At 44.8% G+C, this 19445-nt stretch overlaps 1 protein-coding gene across 1 annotated transcript in view; it reads left to right on the top strand.

The window, feature by feature from the left end:
* Positions 1–438: 438 nt before the first annotated feature.
* The window catches only part of LOC126204088 (RYamide receptor-like), a 307130-nt gene continuing 288123 nt past the window's right edge, over positions 439–19445 (top strand). Inside the window, exons 1-2 of the mRNA XM_049938507.1 lie at positions 439–545; positions 15408–15625. Coding sequence (XP_049794464.1) covers positions 503–545; positions 15408–15625 — 261 coding nt within the window. The 5' untranslated portion in view covers positions 439–502. The remainder of the gene's footprint in view (positions 546–15407; positions 15626–19445) is intronic.

Here is a 19445-nt window from a genome sequence, read left to right as displayed (position 1 = left end):
GCCGAGCAACTGGCTCGTCACAATACGCCAGTCACTACTATTGATGAACTGTGGTATCGTGTTGAAGCTGCATGGGCAGCTGTACCTGTACACGCCATCCAAGCTCTACTTCACTCAGTGCCCAGGCGTATCAAGGCCGTTATTTCTGCTAGAGGTGGTTGTTCTGGGTACTGATTTCTCAGGATCTATGCACCCAAATTGCGTGAAAATGTAATCACATGTCAGTTCCAGTATAATATATTTGTCCAATGAATACCCGTGTATCACCTGCATTTCTTCTTGGTGTAGCAATTTTAATGACCAGTAGTGTATTTCTAATTTCTATTTTAGCGAGGAAGAAAGAAACTTAAGTGTGTAGACCGCTACATACTGGATAGCTGTGTCTGCCGTTCACCTTTCGCACGGTTGCTCTGTCTGTGTGTGCAGCGCGCGCCCGTCCAAGCTGAGGGCGAAGCTGTGTATCGCGGCCATCTGGTGCGTGTCCGGAGCGCTGGCGGCGCCGATGGCGGCCGCGCTGCGCGTCGTCGTCGTCACGGAGACGCTAGGTGAGTCGGCCTGACCTCCACCTCCTGGTCGCACGGCGCAGCGCACACCCACTGTCACTCGACCATGCCTTCTAACGCTACTGCTTTCTCAGTGACTCTCACCTCCTATTTTCCTCTCCAAGCACTCAAACAAGTAAGCACGCAACACCGTGCGCCCGGGCCCACACACACACACACACACACACACACACACACACACACACACAAAATCCCTTGCACTCATACATCTCATCTGACGCTCGTAACATTTCTCCGAGAAACAGAAGTACACCTTCGAACAGCCAAGACCGCTATTTTACAGCATTTATTGTGATTATCGGTTTCAGCAAACTACGTTGCCATCATCAGATCTGTAAATCATCGATCAATATATTCAAGCACACTGGGATCAGAGGTAAAGGTGCGTAATACAATTTTACGTAGATATGGACTATACCATGGAAAATAACACTCCTTCTGTAGAACATTTCACTGAATCTTGGTCAAAGGCATATTCTACCACGTCATATCATAGAACGATATTTCATGAACATGAGAACAATAGTATATCAGCAAGTCAAGAATAAAACGACAATTACATAAAATAACGTAGATAATGCACTGATTATGCAAGCACATGTTCGCACATTAGCAGAAGACTGAGATTCTCAAATAAACATCACAGACGTTACAACCAGCCACCATTTAATAATGTTTTCATAATGCGGGGCGACAGTCATAATATATTTCTTTACAGTCAGTACCGCCATTAAACTGTTGTTTATTTACAGTGTTACATTTACACTTAAACAATCATGATATCGGCTTGAAAGTGCCATTCTCAAGTGTTTTAAGTGTTAAACATGGCCTAAGATGGCATATCGTCGTATTAAAATACACAATTAGACACATTGTCTAAGAGACGATATTTCTGGCAGAGCCTACAGCTTTGTTTCATCACTGAGTATACCACCTTGACTGAATGACAGTTATCTAAATGTCAAACACTTGAGAATGACACTTTGAAGCCGAAATCATGACTGTGTAATTATAAATGTAACACTGTCAGTAAACAACACACTAATGGCGGTAATGACTTAAAAGAAACCAGCCACCGGTTTGCACTGTGGTGTCATGACATTTTTATTGTTATTGTATTTGTTTTCATAATACGAACATGCAATATGACTGGCTTCACTACTCATGTATCAAACGATACATTGAAGGTACAGTGCTTCCTCTCATGTTTTAAAAAATGGTTCAAATGGCTTTGAACACTATGGGACTTAACTTCTGAGGTCATCAGTCCCCTAGAACTTAGAACTACTTAAACCTAACCAACCTAAGGACGTAACACACACACATGCTCGAGGCAGGATTCGAACCTGCGACCGTAGCGGTCACGCGGTTCCAGGCTGTAGCGCCTAGAACCGCTCGGCCACCATGGCCGGCTCTCATGTTTTAAAAGTCGTATTAAATTTTATATAAATTAATTTAAAATAATTATAACAAAATGAGTCCAACGTACCATGATTTGAATTGTTTATTGTGCGTCTACAGTGTAAGATCCTTGGACCAGTAGTTGACCTTTTACTGTGTATTATGGGACGTATTTTTGTAACTGCTACCACAGCGCCACCTGGTTGCTGATTGTCATGTCTTGGGAATCTCAGTCTTCTTTCTCCTAATGTACGAACATGAGCTTCTGTAATCGGTGCAGTGTCTGCGTCGTTTTATGTAATAGTTATTTTATGCTTGACTTGCTGATATACTGTTGTTGGAGTTCGGGCTGGGTTGTTTGGGGGAAGAGACCAAACTGCGAGGTCACCGGTCTCGTTGGATTAGGGAAGGACGGGGAAGGAAGTCGGCCGTGCCCTGTCAGAGGAACCATCCCGGCATTTGCCTGGAGCGATTTAGGGAAACAACGGAAACGTAAATCAGGATGGCTGGACGCGGGATTGAACATTCGGCTTCCCGAAAGCGAGTCCAGTGTGCTAACCACTGCGCCACCTCGCTCGGTATATTGTTCTCTTGTCCATGAAATATCGTTCTATGATATGACAAAGCATAATATACCTTTGATCAAGATTCAGTGAAATGTGCTGCAGAAGGAGTGTTATATTTTATGGTATAAGCCATCTTAATGTAAAATTATGTTACTCCCCTTTCCATCTGATCCCCGTGTTCTTGAATAAGTTGCACTATCCTTTACATATCTAATTATGACAATGTAGTTTGCTGAACCAATTATCACAATAAATGCTGTACAACAGCATTTTAGCTGTTTGAAGTTGTAATTCTGTTTCTATGTTAATCTAGATCGCCAGCTAACTTGATAGTGTCGAGCATGTACAATAACCGAGAAATATCGCATGATCGGATGTTCCAAAAACATTGACGTAAAGCAAACCAAAAGCAGACACGCTGGATCTGGACTTCAGACGTTCCTTTAAAAATAAAAATCTAGGGGTATTGCTCCAAAGTACTAGGTCGGTGCATAAGTTCATACCGGTTTTCCATAAGTTTACTAAACACAACAGATACACATAACAGAGATTTTAGTCATCAATAATATATTCACCTTCAATATTTAGAAGTCTGCCAACGCTGGGATAGCGTTTCGATTCTGCGTCTGTAGAAATTACGTGGTTTTTAGGCGAAGAACTCGTCGAGCCCTGTTTGGAGGGCATTTTAATCCGGAAAGGGAGTTGCTTGAAGCTTGTTCGATAGAGAGTCGAAAAGGTGAAAATCTGAGGGCGCAAGACCAGGTGAATAAGCTGGGGTGAAATGGCCTCCCTACTCAGCCCCTAGATAGTGTTTTTTGTCTATCTAGCAGGACGTTGGCGGGAGTTACGGTGGAGTAGCATCACTTCACACTGTCCTCCTCGTTGTTCTTGGAATGCGTATGTAAGACGTCCCAGTTTGTCAGTAAATGTCAGCAGTGGTGATTTAACCTCGGGGAAGCAATTTGTAGTACACCACACCGTCGCTGATCCACCAGAAGCTTAACATCATCTATCTACATGTACGTCGATACCTTGAAAGTCACACTTAAGTGCCTGGCAGAAGGTTCATCGAACGACCTTCACAATAATTCTCTATTACTGAACAGCGCTCAGAAAGAATGAACACTTATATCTTTCCGTGTAAGTTCTGATTCCCGTTATTTTATTATAAAATATTTTCGCATTCGGAGGAGAAAGTTGGTGATTCAGATTTCGTGAGAAGATTCTGCCGCAACTAAAAACGTCCTTGTTTTAATGGTGTCCAACCCAAATCCTGTATCATATCCGTGACACTCTCTCCCCTGTTTCGCAATTATACAAAACACGCTGGTCTTCTTTGAACTTTCTCGGTGTACTCCGTTAATCGTATCTGTTAAGGATCCCAGACCACGCAACAGTACCCCGAAAGAGGACGGACAAGCGTCTTATTGACACTCGTTTTATTAGATCTGTTACATTTCCTATGTGTTCGGCCAATAAAACGCAGTCTTTGATTTACCGACGACATTTTCTATGTGTTCTTTCCAGTTTAAATTGTTCGTAATTATAATTCTAAGGTATTTAGTGGAATTTACGGCCTTTATATTAGACTGATTTACCATGTAAACAAAGTTTAACGGATTCCATTTAGCACTAATGTGGATAACCTCACACTTTTCATTATTTAGGGGCAGTTGCTAACTTTCCTACCATTCGGATACCTTTTTCTAAACCATTTGGCAATTTTTTTTACCTGATGAATTTACTAGGTAGCATCATCTGCAAACAACGTAAGACGGTTGCTCAGATTGCCTCCTAAATCGTTTATATAGGCAAGGAACAGCAGAGGGGCAATAACGCTGCCTAGGGGGACGCCAGAAATCACTTCTGTTTTACTCGATGACTTTTCATCAGTTACTACGAAATGTCGCCTCTCTGACAAGAAATCACAAATCCGGTCAAATAACTGAGACGACATTCCATAAGCACGGAATTTCAATACAAGCCGCTTGTGTTGTACGGTGCCGAAAGCCTCTTGGAAATCTAGAAATACGTAATAACTTTGAATTCCCTTATCAATAGCACTGAACACTTCGGGTGCTTGAAGAGCTAGTTGTGTTTCGCAAGAACAGTGTTTTTTAAATCCGCGTTACTGCGCGTCAATAGGCCGTTCTCTTCGAGTTAATTCATAGCTCTTGCTGCATATCGACGTCACGGTCTCTATGGGAGCTATACGTAGAGTCTGGTATTATGTTCCTACCTTAATTATATGGGCTTGTAATTTAGTGGATTACTCCAACTACCTTTCTTGAATGTTGGTGTGACCTGTGCAACTTTCCAGTCTTTTCGTACGAATATTTCGTCGATCGAGCGATCGTATAATATCGTTAAGTATGGAGCTACTGCATCAGCGTAATCTGAAAGGAACCTAATTGGTATACAGTCTGGACAAGAATACTTGCTTTTATGAAGTGATTTAAGTTATTCACTGCCTCGGGGATATCTACTTCTAAGTTACTCACGTTGGCAGCTGTTATTAGTTCGAATTCTGGAATATTTACTTCGTCTTCTTTGGTGAAGGAATTCCGAAAGGCTGTGTTGAATAATACTGCTTCCGCAGCACTGTAGTTGATAGTATTTCCATTGCTATCGCGCAGAGAAGGTATTGTCTTTTATGAAAGAGCTAAGGTTTTTGTACGGGGAATTGCTGCTTTGTTTGGGTTCAACCACCACTTTATTTTGCTTATGTCAGCACAAAGAAACCCTTTCTCGTTACCAGTAACAACACAGGATAGGAACGTTTGGCGATGTTCACGAGCTAATTGGTGACGTGCAAGCAGGGATGCATACCAGGTATATGGCCACCCGCTGATATTTTTGTGATTTTGGCTTAGAGCATGAACTACCCATACACATGAGTCATTGCACGAAAATGTCACACGATGGTGAAATGACCGCAGTTCATTACACATCTCAGTTCTCGAGTATACTGACGTGGATAATTGTGGCTTAATGCGTTTACACGATCTTCATCATACCACGAAGGTCTTTCTGAACGTGGAGAGCTACACTCCTGGAAATGGAAAAAAAGAACACATTGACACCGGTGTGTCAGACCCACCATACTTGCTCCGGACACTGCGAGAGGGCTGTACAAGCAATGATCACACGCACGGCACAGCGGACACACCAGGAACCGCGGTGTTGGCCGTCGAATGGCGCTAGCTGCGCAGCATTTGTGCACCGCCGCCGTCAGTGTCAGCCAGTTTGCCGTGGCATACGGAGCTCCATCGCAGTCTTTAACACTGGTAGCATGCCGCGACAGCGTGGACGTGAACCGTATGTGCAGTTGACGGACTTTGAGCGAGGGCGGATAGTGGGCATGCGGGAGGCCCGGTGGACGTACCGCCGAATTGCTCAACACGTGGGGCGTGAGGTCTCCACAGTACATCGATGTTGTCGCTAGTGGTCGGCGGAAGGTGCACGTGCCCGTCGACCTGGGACCGGACCGCAGCGACGCACGGATGCACGCCAAGACCGTAGGATCCTACGCAGTGCCGTAGGGGACCGCACCGCCACTTCCCAGCAAATTAGGGACACTGTTGCTCCTGGGGTATCGGCGAGGACCATTCGCAACCGTCTCCATGAAGCTGGGCTACGGTCCCGCACACCGTTAGGCCGTCTTCCGCTCACGCCCCAACATCGTGCAGCCCGCCTCCAGTGGTGTCGCGACAGGCGTGAATGGAGGGACGAATGGAGACGTGTCATCTTCAGCGATGAGAGTCGCTTCTGCCTTGGTGCCAATGATGGTCGTATGCGTGTTTGGCGCCGTGCAGGTGAGCGCCACAATCAGGACTGCATACGACCGAGGCACACAGGGCCAACACCCGGCATCATGGTGTGGGGAGCGATCTCCTACACTGGCCGTACACCACTGGTGATCGTCGAGGGGACACTGAATAGTGCACGGTACATCCAAACCGTCATCGAACCCATCGTTCTATCATTCCTAGACCGGCAAGGGAACTTGCTGTTCCAACAGGACAATGCACGTCCGCATGTATCCCGTGCCACCCAACGTGCTCTAGAAGGTGTAAGTCAACTACCCTGGCCAGCAAGATCTCCGGATCTGTCCCCCATTGAGCATGTTTGGGACTGGATGAAGCGTCGTCTCACGCGGTCTGCACGTCCAGCACGAACGCTGGTCCAACTGAGGCGCCAGGTGGAAATGGCATGGCAAGCCGTTCCACAGGACTACATCCAGCATCTCTACGATCGTCGCCATGTGAGAATAGAAGCCTGCATTGCTGCGAAAGGTGGATATACACTGTACTAGTGCCGACATTGTGCATGTTCTGTTGCCTGTGTCGATGTGCCTGTGGTTCTGTCAGTGTGATCATGTGATGTATCTGACCCCAGGAATGTGTCAATAAAGTTTCCCCTTCCTGGGACAATGAATTCACGGTGTTCTTATTTCAATTTCCAGGAGTGTATTAATGTCAAAATGATCCTGCTTAAAACGAGAAAACCATTTTCTTGCCGTGCTTTGTGCAATAACATTATCCCCATGCACGGCACAAACGTTTATGGCTGTCTCCGCTGCTGTCATCCCTCTACTGAAATCAAATCTTCGGATTTCCCCACTTGATACTCCATATTGTAGCCTCCACAGCTCCACTCATTATATCCTGATGAAAAAAATGACAATATGTAAACTCAAATAGCAACAGTGAACCAAAAATTAAAAAAATGACAGTCGATGAATAAACACACAGTAACCGGAATACCAAGATGCAAAACAAAAACCATTCGAACTAATGCAGTAATGTAATAATTCTCGCATCACTACAAAAACAAGTGCTATAGATATGAGTGTCAGTGGTGTTGAGAAACAACTGAAATCGCAAAAATTGAACAGAACTCCAGAACCCGATGGAACCCCTATCAGATTCTACGCTAAATTTGCCGCTGTTTTACGCCTCAAACAAAAGACCGTATGCCCTAGTTGGAAGAAAGCACAGGTCCCAACTGTTTACAAGAAGCCTAGCAGAAGTGGTCCACGAAACCACCGTCCAATATCATCGACATCCATTTTGTGGCAGAATCTTAGAACGAATTCTGAGCTCTAATGTAATGTGGTATCTCGAACACAGTGGCCTCCTCCATGCCAACCAACATGGATTCCGAAAACACGATTCACGTGGAACGGAACTGGCACTTTTCTCGCTCGGAATCTTGAAAACCATGGAGCTCGGCAGTCGGGTAGATGCATTGTATCTAGATTTCCGTAAAGAAAGTCTCGCACCAAATTTGTAAACTGATTAACGATTTTTGTTATGGAGGACGCACCATCTTTACTTGGATGCAGAACAGTCGACAAATGTGGAAGTAACTTCTGGCATGTCCCACGGAAGTGTGTTGAGAGACTTGCTGTTCTTGTTGTATATTAATTACCTTTCACTCAATATAAGTAGTGATTTTCGACATTTCGCAGATGATGCCTTTATCTGTCCGAAACAAACCGCACAAATATCCAGTCAGATTTTGATAAGATTTCAAAGCGGTTCGAAGATTCGTAATTTACTTTAAATGTTAAAAAATGTAAAACTGTGTACTTCACAAAACGAAAAACGTGTTATACTACGGCTACAGTATCAATGACCCACATTTGTAATATGTCAGCTACTACAAATAGTGCGCTTAATAATTTGTAGGGTTTTGAAATAGAACGATCGCACAGATTCAGCCGTAAGTGGAGCATGTAGCTGACCGATTAATTGGTAGAATATTAGGAAAGGGCAATCAGTCTACAAAGGGAATTACTTACAAATCACTCGCGCGACTCATCCTAGAATATTGCTCAAGTGCGTGTGTTACGTGCCAAATAGAACTAATAGGGCATGTTGAACACATAGAGAGAAGGGCAGCACGAATGGTCACGGATTTGTTTGATGTTCAAAAAATGTTGAAATGCGTATGAAATCTTATGGAACTTAACTGCTAAGGTCATCAGTCCCTAAGCTTACACACTACTTAACCTAAATTATCCTAAGGACAAACACACACACCCATGCCCGAGGGAGGACTCGAACCTCCGCCGGGACCCGACACACTGTCCATGTCTGCAGCGCCTTAGACCACTCGGGATTTGTTTGACCTATGGGATAGTGTCAGAGAGATGATGAAGAACTAACAGACTGTTGAAGATAGTCGTAACTATTCCGAGAAAGCCTACTTACAAAGTTCCGAGAGCCGGCTTTAAATGAAGACTCTAGGAACATACAACCACACTCTACGTGTCTCTCCGGTAGAGATAGTAACGGCAAGATTAGATTAGTTACAATGCCCTCAGAGGTATTTAAACAACCAGTTTCCACCCTCCATACTTGACTGGATCGGGAAGAAGCCCTAAAAGTTATTAGAATGGGAAGGGGGCTCTACCACGCACGTCACACATCTTTGCAGAATATGAATGCAGATGTAGTTGTAGATTTATGCCTTAATGCATTTTGGCTAACTATGGCTTTGTGATGTTAATGTTATATGCTAAGTGTATGCATGATTAGTGTAGATGATTACATATAGTGAGTGATGTTTTGCTTGAGGTATCCACGCCCAAGTGGGGCGACGAAATCCAGACCCAATACGTACTGTATGCCTCTTGAATAACACCAACAGGAAATTTGGGCTTAACATTTTCACCTGAATGAGGGTAAACAATTCATAATGACATATCTCGTCATTCCCATGGATACTTTTGAAAGAACTGGGATTACCCGAGGTCTTTGGCCTGCAATTTTAAGATCTGGAGCTGCAACCCACCGTTTCTTTTTTCTTTCCCATGCCATATCTTTGTGATGAAGGTACTCTCCACCATTAGGAATTGTTGTGTGAAATCTTATTGGACTTAACTCCTAAGGTCATCAGCCCCTAAGCTTACACACTACTTAACCTAAATTACCCTAAGGACAAACACACACATCCATGCCCAAGGGAGGACTCGAACCTCCGCCGGGACTAGCCGCACCACCATTAGGACTGGAAGAGGCTACCTACAGGTCCAGCGTCACCACTCCATCTTTCTACTTTCTCAGTGCCTGTGCGGTTCGTTCAGTGATGTATGAATAACAGTAGGACGTGAGATACAGTGGTTCATTTCTTCAGTACAAACACAAAAGAATAAATACATTTTTACATTACACTCTCTAGCACCAGCATTTTTCAGTAAAATCTTAAGTAAAATGGTCTTTGCACGATCCATTTCATTGTGACCTTACCGTGAAACACTCTTCATTGGGGGTGCAAGAGCTGTCGACTATAATCAGCTTCACATTCTTTAGTAAAATTCAAATACGGTAATACGGTAAAACAAAACTTCGTCATGAATTACAAAACTTCTCATAACTGATACATTACAGTTTTTAGTGTTTATAAAACTTCAAACTAAATGTTTACATGTGACAGAAGAGTGGAGAAATGGTATCAATGCTATTGCAAACGATAAGGAATATGAAATATTTCCTGTTAAATTTATTCTTAATAATTGATTGTACTCTGTTCGAACATTATGAAATACATCGAGGAAAACGATTTATTGACATATAGCGTGGATTCCGGAAATACTCCTGTCGTGATTGACAACTGGCCCTTTATTCACACGAAGTAATGAGCCCTATCGACAAGGGACCTCAGTTTGATTCCATCTTCCTAGATTTCCAGAGCGCTTTTGAGACCGTTCCTCAGAGGCCAATTCTAATCAACTGCGTTCCTATGTAGTATCGTCTCAAGTGTGTGGCTGGATTCGTGATTTCCTTTTAGGAGGGCCACAGTTCGTTGTACTTCACGGAAAGTTATGAGTAAAACAAAAGTGATATCAGGCGTTCCCCACGGAAGTGTTGTAGGACCTTTGCTGTTTCTAATCTATATAAACGCTTCGGGAGACAATGCGAACAGTCCTCAGACTATTTACAGATGACGATTTCGTTAACTGTCTTGTCAAATAATGAGAAGGTTGTTATAAGTTAAAAACAGATTTAGACAAGATATCTTTATGGTGGCAGTTGACCCTGAACAGTAAAAGGTGTGAGGTCCTCCGCATCCGTTACATTTCGGTTACACGATAAATAAAACAAATCTGAAGGTTATCGAGTCAACTAAATATATAGGGATTAATTACAAAAAGCTTAAATTGGAACGTTCACAAAGAAAATCTTGTGGGAAAGGCAAACCAAAGATTGCGTTTTATTGGCAGAACACTTAGAAGTTGCAACAGGTCGACTAAAGAGATTGCTACGCTGTTTTTGTTCATCTTCTGCTAGAGTATAGCTGTGCGGTATGGGATTCTTACCAGTTACAATTGATGGAAGATAAATGATCACCATATGAAAGTAAGACAAATCTGAGCCTGCATGGACAGATTTATGTTTTCGTTTTCGCGCATGTTGTTAGAGGGTGAAATGGTAGAGAAATAGCTGAAGTTGGTTAGGTGAACCCGCTGCCAGGCACTTGATTGTGAATTGCAGAGTAGTCATATAGATGCAGGTGTAGAACAGCGTAGGTGGGGAAGCTCCTGGAAGGAGATAACATTCAGCAAACCGACTGGCCAGCCCGATCTCCCATTTAAATCCCATCGAGCACGTGTGGGATGCGTTAGTGGGTCGTATTGCAGCACGTCCATATACACTGTAGTGTAAAAATATAAAAAGTTATATGTAAAAAATATACGGCAGTCTGCCAATGTAATCGTATTCTTAATGACTCAATAGTAGCGGTTGAAAACACCTCTCTGAAAATGACTCACAAGAATGTTCTTAGTAATGCAGTATCTTTCAAGTTAGCCCGACACAGATCAGTAATTAATAAACTATCTCAGTTCTCAGGGTAGTTACGTAATCGTAGATAGTTAATTGTCGTTTCCTTCGTAACGCAACTCCACAGATATTATTCCAGGCTCGTGAGAAGTTGTGTGCTTATTGCACCAGAGAATATTTCACAAGTCTGTTCGACGTAAACTACTGCAATACGTAACTTAATATCGTGGTTTCACCTTGATACCCCCAATATAAGATAACAAGAGAAGCATCTACAAATGAAATCCTATAATGGAACGGAAATGGAATCCTGTGACCCGACCTTTTCTGCCTGAGATGTTATCTCATGATAGAAAGAAAAGCTGTAAGTAAAAATTGTTAAATTATTATCAGCGGCCGCCGGGCTGGTAGGATCTGAAAGAAAGTTAATTGTCCTAACCGACGGCACGTCTCGTAGATCAGCTAAAAGAAAAATGTTAAAGTTTTTCTAAGATGGCGCCTATCAATGAAATTTCTTTGTTAAGGCCCATATATACAATGGACAAAACATGTATCAGATTACAAATTCACTGACCGCATACACAAATTCTTTTGAAAAAGTAACGATTATATTTTTCTGGTGCTGGCCGGAGTGGCCGAGCGGTTCTAGGCGCTACAGTCTGGAACCGCGCAACCGCTACGGTCGCAGGTTCGAATCCTACCTCAGGCATGGACGTGTGTCATGTCCTTAGGTTAGTTAGGTTTAAGTAGTTCTAAGTCTAGAGCACTGATAAAAAAAATGTCGTGTGACGAGGGCTTCCCGTCGGGTAGACCGCTCGCCTCGTACGAGTCTTTCGATTTCACGCCACTTTGGCGACTTGCGCGTCGATGGGGATGAAGTGATGATGGTTAGGACAACACAACACCCAATCTCTGAGCGGAGAAAATCTCTGAACTTAGGGTTGACAGTCTGTCGCGCTGACCACTCAGCTACCGGGGGCGGACTAGGGGATTGATGGCCTCAGATGTTACGTCCCATAGTGCTCAGAGCCATTTGAACCATTTTTCTGGTTTTAAGTACAACTTACATTATTAGCTGGTACAGAAAGATGAGCTTTATACAACAACGTCCTCTTTGGTCCGAACCCAAGCAGATGTAGTTGTTGTGGTCTTCAGTGCTGAAACTGGTTTGATGCAGCTCTCCATGCTAATCTATCCTGTGCAAGTTCATTCATCTCCCTGTACCTACTGCAACCTACATCCTTCTGAATCTGCTTACTGTATTCATCTCTTGGTCTCCCTCTACGATTTTTACCCCCCACGCTGCCCTCCAATGCTAAATTTGTGATCCCTTGATGCCTCAGGACATGTCCTACCAACCGATCCCTTCTTCTAGTCAAGTTGTGCCACAAACTTCTCTCCTCCCCAATCCTATTGAATACCTCCTCATTAGTTACGTGATCTACCCACCTAATCTTCAACATTCTTCTGTAGCACCACATTTCGAAAGCTTCTATTCTCTTCTTGTCCAAACTATTTATTGTCCATGTTTCACTTCCATACATGACTACACTACATACAAATACTTTCAAAAACGACTTCCTGACACTTAAATCTATATTCGATGTTAACAAATTTCTCTTCTTCAGAAACGCTTTCCTTGCCATTGCCAGTCTACATTTTATATCCTCTCTACTTCGACAATCATCAGTTATTTTGCTCCCCAAATAGCAAAACTCCTTTACTACTTTACGTGTCTCATTTCCTAATCTAATTCCCTCAGCATCACCCGACTTAATTCGACTACATTCCATTATCCTTGTTTTGCTTTTGTTGATGTTCATCTTATATCCTCCTTTCAAGACACTGTCCATTCCATTCAACTGCTCTTCCAAGCCCTTTGCTGTCTCTGACAGAATTACAATGTCATCGACAAACCTCAAAATTTTTATTTCTTCTCCATGGATTTTAATACCTACTCCAAATTTTTCTTTTGTTTTCTTTACTGCTTGCTCAGTATACAGATTGAATAACATCGGGGAGAGGCTAGAACCCTGTCTCACTCCCTTCCCAACCACTGCTTCCCTTTCATGCCCCTCGACTCTTATAACTGCCATCTGGTTTCTGTACAAATTGTAAATAGCCTTTCGCTCCCTGTATTTTACCCCTGCCACCTTTAGAATTTGAAAGAGAGTATTCCAGTCAACATTGTCAAAATCTTTCTGTACGTCTACAAATGCTAGAAACGTAGGTTTGCCTTTTCTTAATCTTTCTTCTAAGGTAAGTCGTAAGGTCAGTATTGCCTCACGTGTTCCAACATTTCTACGGAATCCAAACTGATCTTCCCCGAGGTCGGCTTCTACCAGTTTTTCCATTCGTCTGTAAATAATCCGTGTTAGTATTTTGCAGCTGTGACTTATTAAACTGATAGTTCGGTAATTTTAACATCTGTCAACACCTGCTTTCTTTGGGATTGGAATTATTATATTCTTTTCCCAAGCAGATAAGATAAGCGAATGACAAAGGAAAGATTGTTCATGCATAGAAGCGCAAGAGTCCATGGAATGACATGTCCATTGTAGTTCTATCTGTTTTCCTTGACGTAACTTGTCGGTTCTTTATGAAATGTATCGTGATATTTAGTTTACATTTCTTTTTAAACCGAAGACCACCCAGGAGACACAGTACAACACCAATGACCATCCAGCGGTTTTCAATAGCCCTGGCTGAGGAATAGAACTTTATACCACAAGAACTACTCACTAATCTTGTGACCAGAGAGGCAGCACGTACAGAGCATGCACAGCCATCCCTGGTGATCGCACAACATATTAAAAACGATATTCCGCCTTTTGTAATGTCCAGGGGACCTTCGTAAATCGCAGTGTGTAGTTATTGTCTTTGAATAAAAGTGTCATTTCTATTCGCCTCATTGTGTATTTCTTTGAATTACCTTTTTGACTATACTGCAGCAGTTCTATGTATGGTCCAAGTTTAATTCAACTATGTTACTCGGCAGTGACACATCATGCGAAACTTATTTTACTCTCGTCCTTAAGTTTTGCACATCCGTGTACAAGGGGTGCCCAGAAAGTAAGTTCCGATCGGTCGCGAAATGGAAACGACTATGAAAATGCGATAAAACTTTCCACAGATGTGTTTGGCAGTGTCTCTAATATGACCCTAGATAGCATCACGTCGCTCTTCTCATTTCTGACCTCACAGTGAGCGCGTCAAGATGTCTAGAAAATAGTGTCTCCTGCTAAGTACGAGGGCCTGGTGAGAAATTTCGCCTGAAGCTATGCAGCCAACATTACAAAACTGTCGTGCGGTTTCTTCTTCAAGACAATTCTCAGCTGCATCCTGCAGGGGCAATGAAGATGCTCCTGCATCGTTTTCAATTGGAAATGTTTGATTACCCACAATACAAAAATGTCTCTGACCACTATGGGACTTAACATCTTAGGTCATCAGTCCCCTAGAGCTTAGAACTACTTAAACCCAACTAACCTAAGGACATCACACACATCCATGCCCGATGCAGGATTCGAACCTGCGACCGTAGAGGTCGTTCGGTTCCAGACTGAAGCACCTAGAACCGGTCGGTCACACCGGCCGGCTTACCCACAATACAGCCCGTAATTGTCTCCCTCTGAGTTTCATCTCTGCTCATATGAACAGCTGGCTATGAAGACAACATTTTTTGTCTGAGCTGTAGGCCAGCGTAGAGAATTGGCGGAAAGCACTGGCGGCTGCCTTCTGTGATGAGGGTATTAGACAGTTGGTACAACACTACGACAAATGTCTAAGTCAGAACGGCGTCTACGTAGAGAAGTAGCTGGAAGGTGCAGCTAACTGTAAGAAATAAAACATTTCTGATTTTCACTATGGTTTCCATTTCGTGATTAATTGGAACTTACTTTCTCGACAGCCCTCGTAGGTACGGAACCAAAAAGAGGGATCTTGCCGTTTCAGTCCTCGTCAGACACACAGTTTTAACCTCATCAGAAAGTTTCAAAGTAGCGCGCACTCCGCCTGAGTGATGGGTTGCTCTAGCACAGAGCGACCACGGTGATGGGCGGACGTGAAGCGACGGCTCCCGTGCGCAGGTGAGCGCGTGGTGACGAAGCCGTTCTGCATCAACGTGCACCTGTCCAACGAGGCGATGATGTCGTACCGCATGGTGCTGTTCCTGGTGCAGTACCTGACGCCGCTGTGCATCATCTCGTACGTGTACGCGCGCATGGCGCTGCGCCTCTGGGGCTCCAAGGCGCCGGGCAACGCACAGGACACCCGAGACGCCACGCTCATGAAGAACAAGAAGCGGGTGAGTACCGGCGCTGCTGCGCGTACTGCGTCGTAGCAAAACGCGTAACGCATCCCAAACACCACGCATTTGTTTCACGTAAGCAAGCAATCATAGTTCTAGCTTACTAGGCTACTATGAAAATTTCCACGACAGTGTAACACTGTACCATTTAAATCACAAATATATTTATCTATTCTAAACATCAAGTACTTTGTCAAATGATTTTCCAGTGAACAGATTCTATCCCTAGATTACCGAACAGGATGTCTGTAACATGAAACATAAGCTATATCATTCAACATGGTTGAAAACACTGTACCAATTGGTAAACTTAGACGATTTGGCATTTGAACGAAACATTTAAAAATTACTTCAAAGGGTTATAGTAGTGGACTGGTCTGACTCACCCACACTGGACGGACCTTATTCTGGGCATTTATTCGCAAGGAATGTTCTCACAAAACAGTTGCTTAAATATCACATACATTAACACACTACCTCGATAAAAGAAATCTTCAAAATTTACTTAAGATAAGAAAATACAGTTTTTCGTTAAAACTTTTCAATTCTTCTAAAAGGAACAAATGAAGTCAAGGATAACCCATAATAAAATGCTCAGTCTGTTCAAAGCAGCAAGTTCAGTTCAATATTAATATCTCTCCGACTTAACCAAAAGGTAAAACATTAAAATGTATCTCAGAATTTCTTCGTTAAACGAACAATTATACTGTGGGGACAGAAGTCATGGGATAGAGATACGCACATATATTGATCGCAGTATAGTAGTAATTATGATACGACATTGCTTTGACGGATGTGTTATTTGTATACAGGTGATTCATATACAAACCCTTGCGGCGTGATTGTGGCCGCACGATTTGAATTAACAGACTTTCAACGCCGTATGGTAGTTGAAGCAAAACGCATGGGACATTAGAGTTCGGAAGTAGTAAGCGAATTCAGTATTCTGAGATCCAAAATGTCAAGAGTGTGACAAGAATAGCAAATTTGAGGCATTTCCCCGCACCGCGGTCAACGCAGTAGACGACGACCGAGAACGGCGGAATTTGCGGAAAGTTGTCAGTGTTAACAGGCAAGAAACACTACATGAAAGAAGAGCAGGAAATAGTGTGGGACGTATGACGAACGTACCCGTTAGGAGAGTGCTACTAAATCTGGCGTTAATGGCCTTTGCTAACAGCACGACATCGCATGCAGCGCCTGTTCTAAGATCGTGACCATTTGGGCTGGACTATAGACGACAGGAAAACAGTGGCCTGGTCAGACGAGTCCCGATTTCAGTTGGTAAGAGTTGATGGTAGGATTCAAGTGTGTCGTAGATCCCACGAAGCCATGGGCTCACGTTGCACTGTGCGAGCTTGTTGTGGCTCCATAATGGTGTGGGCGGCCCGCCCGGTTAGCCGTGCGATCTAATTCACTGCTTTCCGGGTGAGAAGGCGTGCCAGTCCCCGGCACGATTCCACCCCGGCAGATTAGTGTCCAGGAACGGTGTGCCGACCAGTCTGTGGATGGTTGTTAAGGCAGATGTCGATCTGCCTCAACGAATACGGTCTGGTTCCCCTTATTCCGCCTCAATTACACGAAGTCGGCGATTGCTGCGCACATACTTTCTCCACGTACGCTTACACCATAATTACTCTACCACCACACATTGGGGTTACTACACTCGTCTGGTGTGGGACGTTCCCGAAAGGGGGGGGGGGCACTGAGGGGGGAGGGGGCGAACCGCACAATAATCCTGGGTTGGGTGTGGGGCGGCGGTGAAGTGAGTGGACTGCTGTAGCCTGTTGTGGGGTTGTGTACCACGGCGGGCTACGTCGGAGACGAAGCGTCTCCGTCGTTTATAGGTCCCCAGTTCACTGCAATACAATACAGTACAGTGGTGTGGGCTCTGGTTACATGGAATGTACTGGGTCCTCTGGTCCAACGGAACCGATCATTAACCGGAAATGCTTATGTTCGGCTACTTGGAGACCATTTTCAGCCATTCATGGACTTCATGATCGCAGGCAATGATGGAACATTTATGGATGACACACACGCCCGGTCACGGGGCCGCAATTGTTCGCGATTGGTATGAAGAACATTCTGGAAAGTTCTAGAGAGTGATTTGTCCAGCCACATCGTCTGACATGAGTCCCATTATACATTTAAGGGACATAATCGAGAACTCCATTTGTGCACGAAACAGTGCAGCAGCAACACTTTCGCAACTATGGACGGCTATAGAAGCAGCATGGCTCACTATGTCTGCAGGGACTTCTAACGACTTGTTTAGTTGACGCCACATCGACTATCTGCAGTATGTCGAGCAAAAGGAGATCAAATACTACACTCCTGGAAATTGAAATAAGAACACCGTGAATTCATTGTCCCAGGAAGGGGAAACTTTATTGACACATTCCTGGGGTCAGATACATCACATGATCACACTGACAGAACCACAGGCACATCGACACAGGCAACAGAACATGCACAATGTCGGCACTAGTACAGTGTATATCCACCTTTCGCAGCAATGCAGGCTGCTATTCTCCCATGGAGACGATCGTAGAGATGCTGGATGTAGTCCTGTGGAACGGCTTGCCATGCCATTTCCACCTGGCGCCACAGGTGGACCAGCATTCGTGCTGGACGTGCAGACCGCGTGAGACGACGCTTCATCCAGTCCCAAACATGCTCAATGGGGGACAGATCCGGAGATCTTGCTGGCCAGGGTAGTTGACTTACACCTTCTAGAGCACGTTGGGTGGCACGGGATACATGCGGACGTGCATTGTCCTGTTGGAACAGCAAGTTCCCTTGCCGGTCTAGGAATGGTAGAACGATGGGTTCGATGACGGTTTGGATGTACCGTGCACTATTCAGTGTCCCCTCGACGATCACCAGTGGTGTACGGCCAGTGTAGGAGATCGCTCCCCACACCATGATGCCGGGTGTTGGCCCTGTGTGCCTCGGTCGTATGCAGTCCTGATTGTGGCGCTCACCTGCACGGCGCCAAACACGCATACGACCATCATTGGCACCAAGGCAGAAGCGACTCTCATCGCTGAAGACGACATGTCTCCATTCGTCCCTCCATTCACGCCTGTCGCGACACCACTGGAGGCGGGCTGCACGATGTTGGGGCGTGAGCGGAAGACGGCCTAACGGTGTGCGGGACCGTAGCCCAGCTTCATGGAGACGGTTGCGAATGGTCCTCGCCGATACCCCAGGAGCAACAGTGTCCCTAATTTGCTGGGAAGTGGCGGTGCGGTCCCCTACGGCACTGCGTAGGATCCTACGGTCTTGGCGTGCATCCGTGCGTCGCTGCAGTCCGGTCCCAGGTCGACGGGCACGTGCACCTTCCGCCGACCACTGGCGACAACATCGATGTACTGTGGAGACCTCACGCCCCACGTGTTGAGCAATTCGGCGGTACGTCCACCCGGCCTCCCGCATGCCCACTATACGCCCTCGCTCAAAGTCCGTCAACTGCACATACGGTTCACGTCCACGCTGTCGCGGCATGCTACCAGTGTTAAAGACTGCGATGGAGCTCCGTATGCCACGGCAAACTGGCTGACACTGACGGCGGCGGTGCACAAATGTTGCGCAGCTAGCGCCATTCGACGGCCAACACCGCGGTTCCTGGTGTGTCCGCTGTGCCGTGCGTGTGATCATTGCTTGTACAGCCCTCTCGCAGTGTCCGGAGCAAGTATGGTGGGTCTGACACACCGGTGTCAATGTGTTCTTTTTTCCATTTCCAGGAGTGTATATTAGGAGGTACCCCATGTCTTAAGTTAGCACACTGTAGCTTAACCTCAGTTTTTCTTGA

The sequence above is a fragment of the Schistocerca nitens genome, chromosome 9 (genome assembly GCF_023898315.1).
Source record: "Schistocerca nitens isolate TAMUIC-IGC-003100 chromosome 9, iqSchNite1.1, whole genome shotgun sequence".
In the NCBI taxonomy this organism is placed as follows: Eukaryota; Metazoa; Arthropoda; class Insecta; order Orthoptera; family Acrididae; genus Schistocerca; species Schistocerca nitens.
The sequence above is the reverse complement of the archived record's forward strand: the minus strand, read 5'-3'. Positions and strand labels throughout refer to the sequence as shown.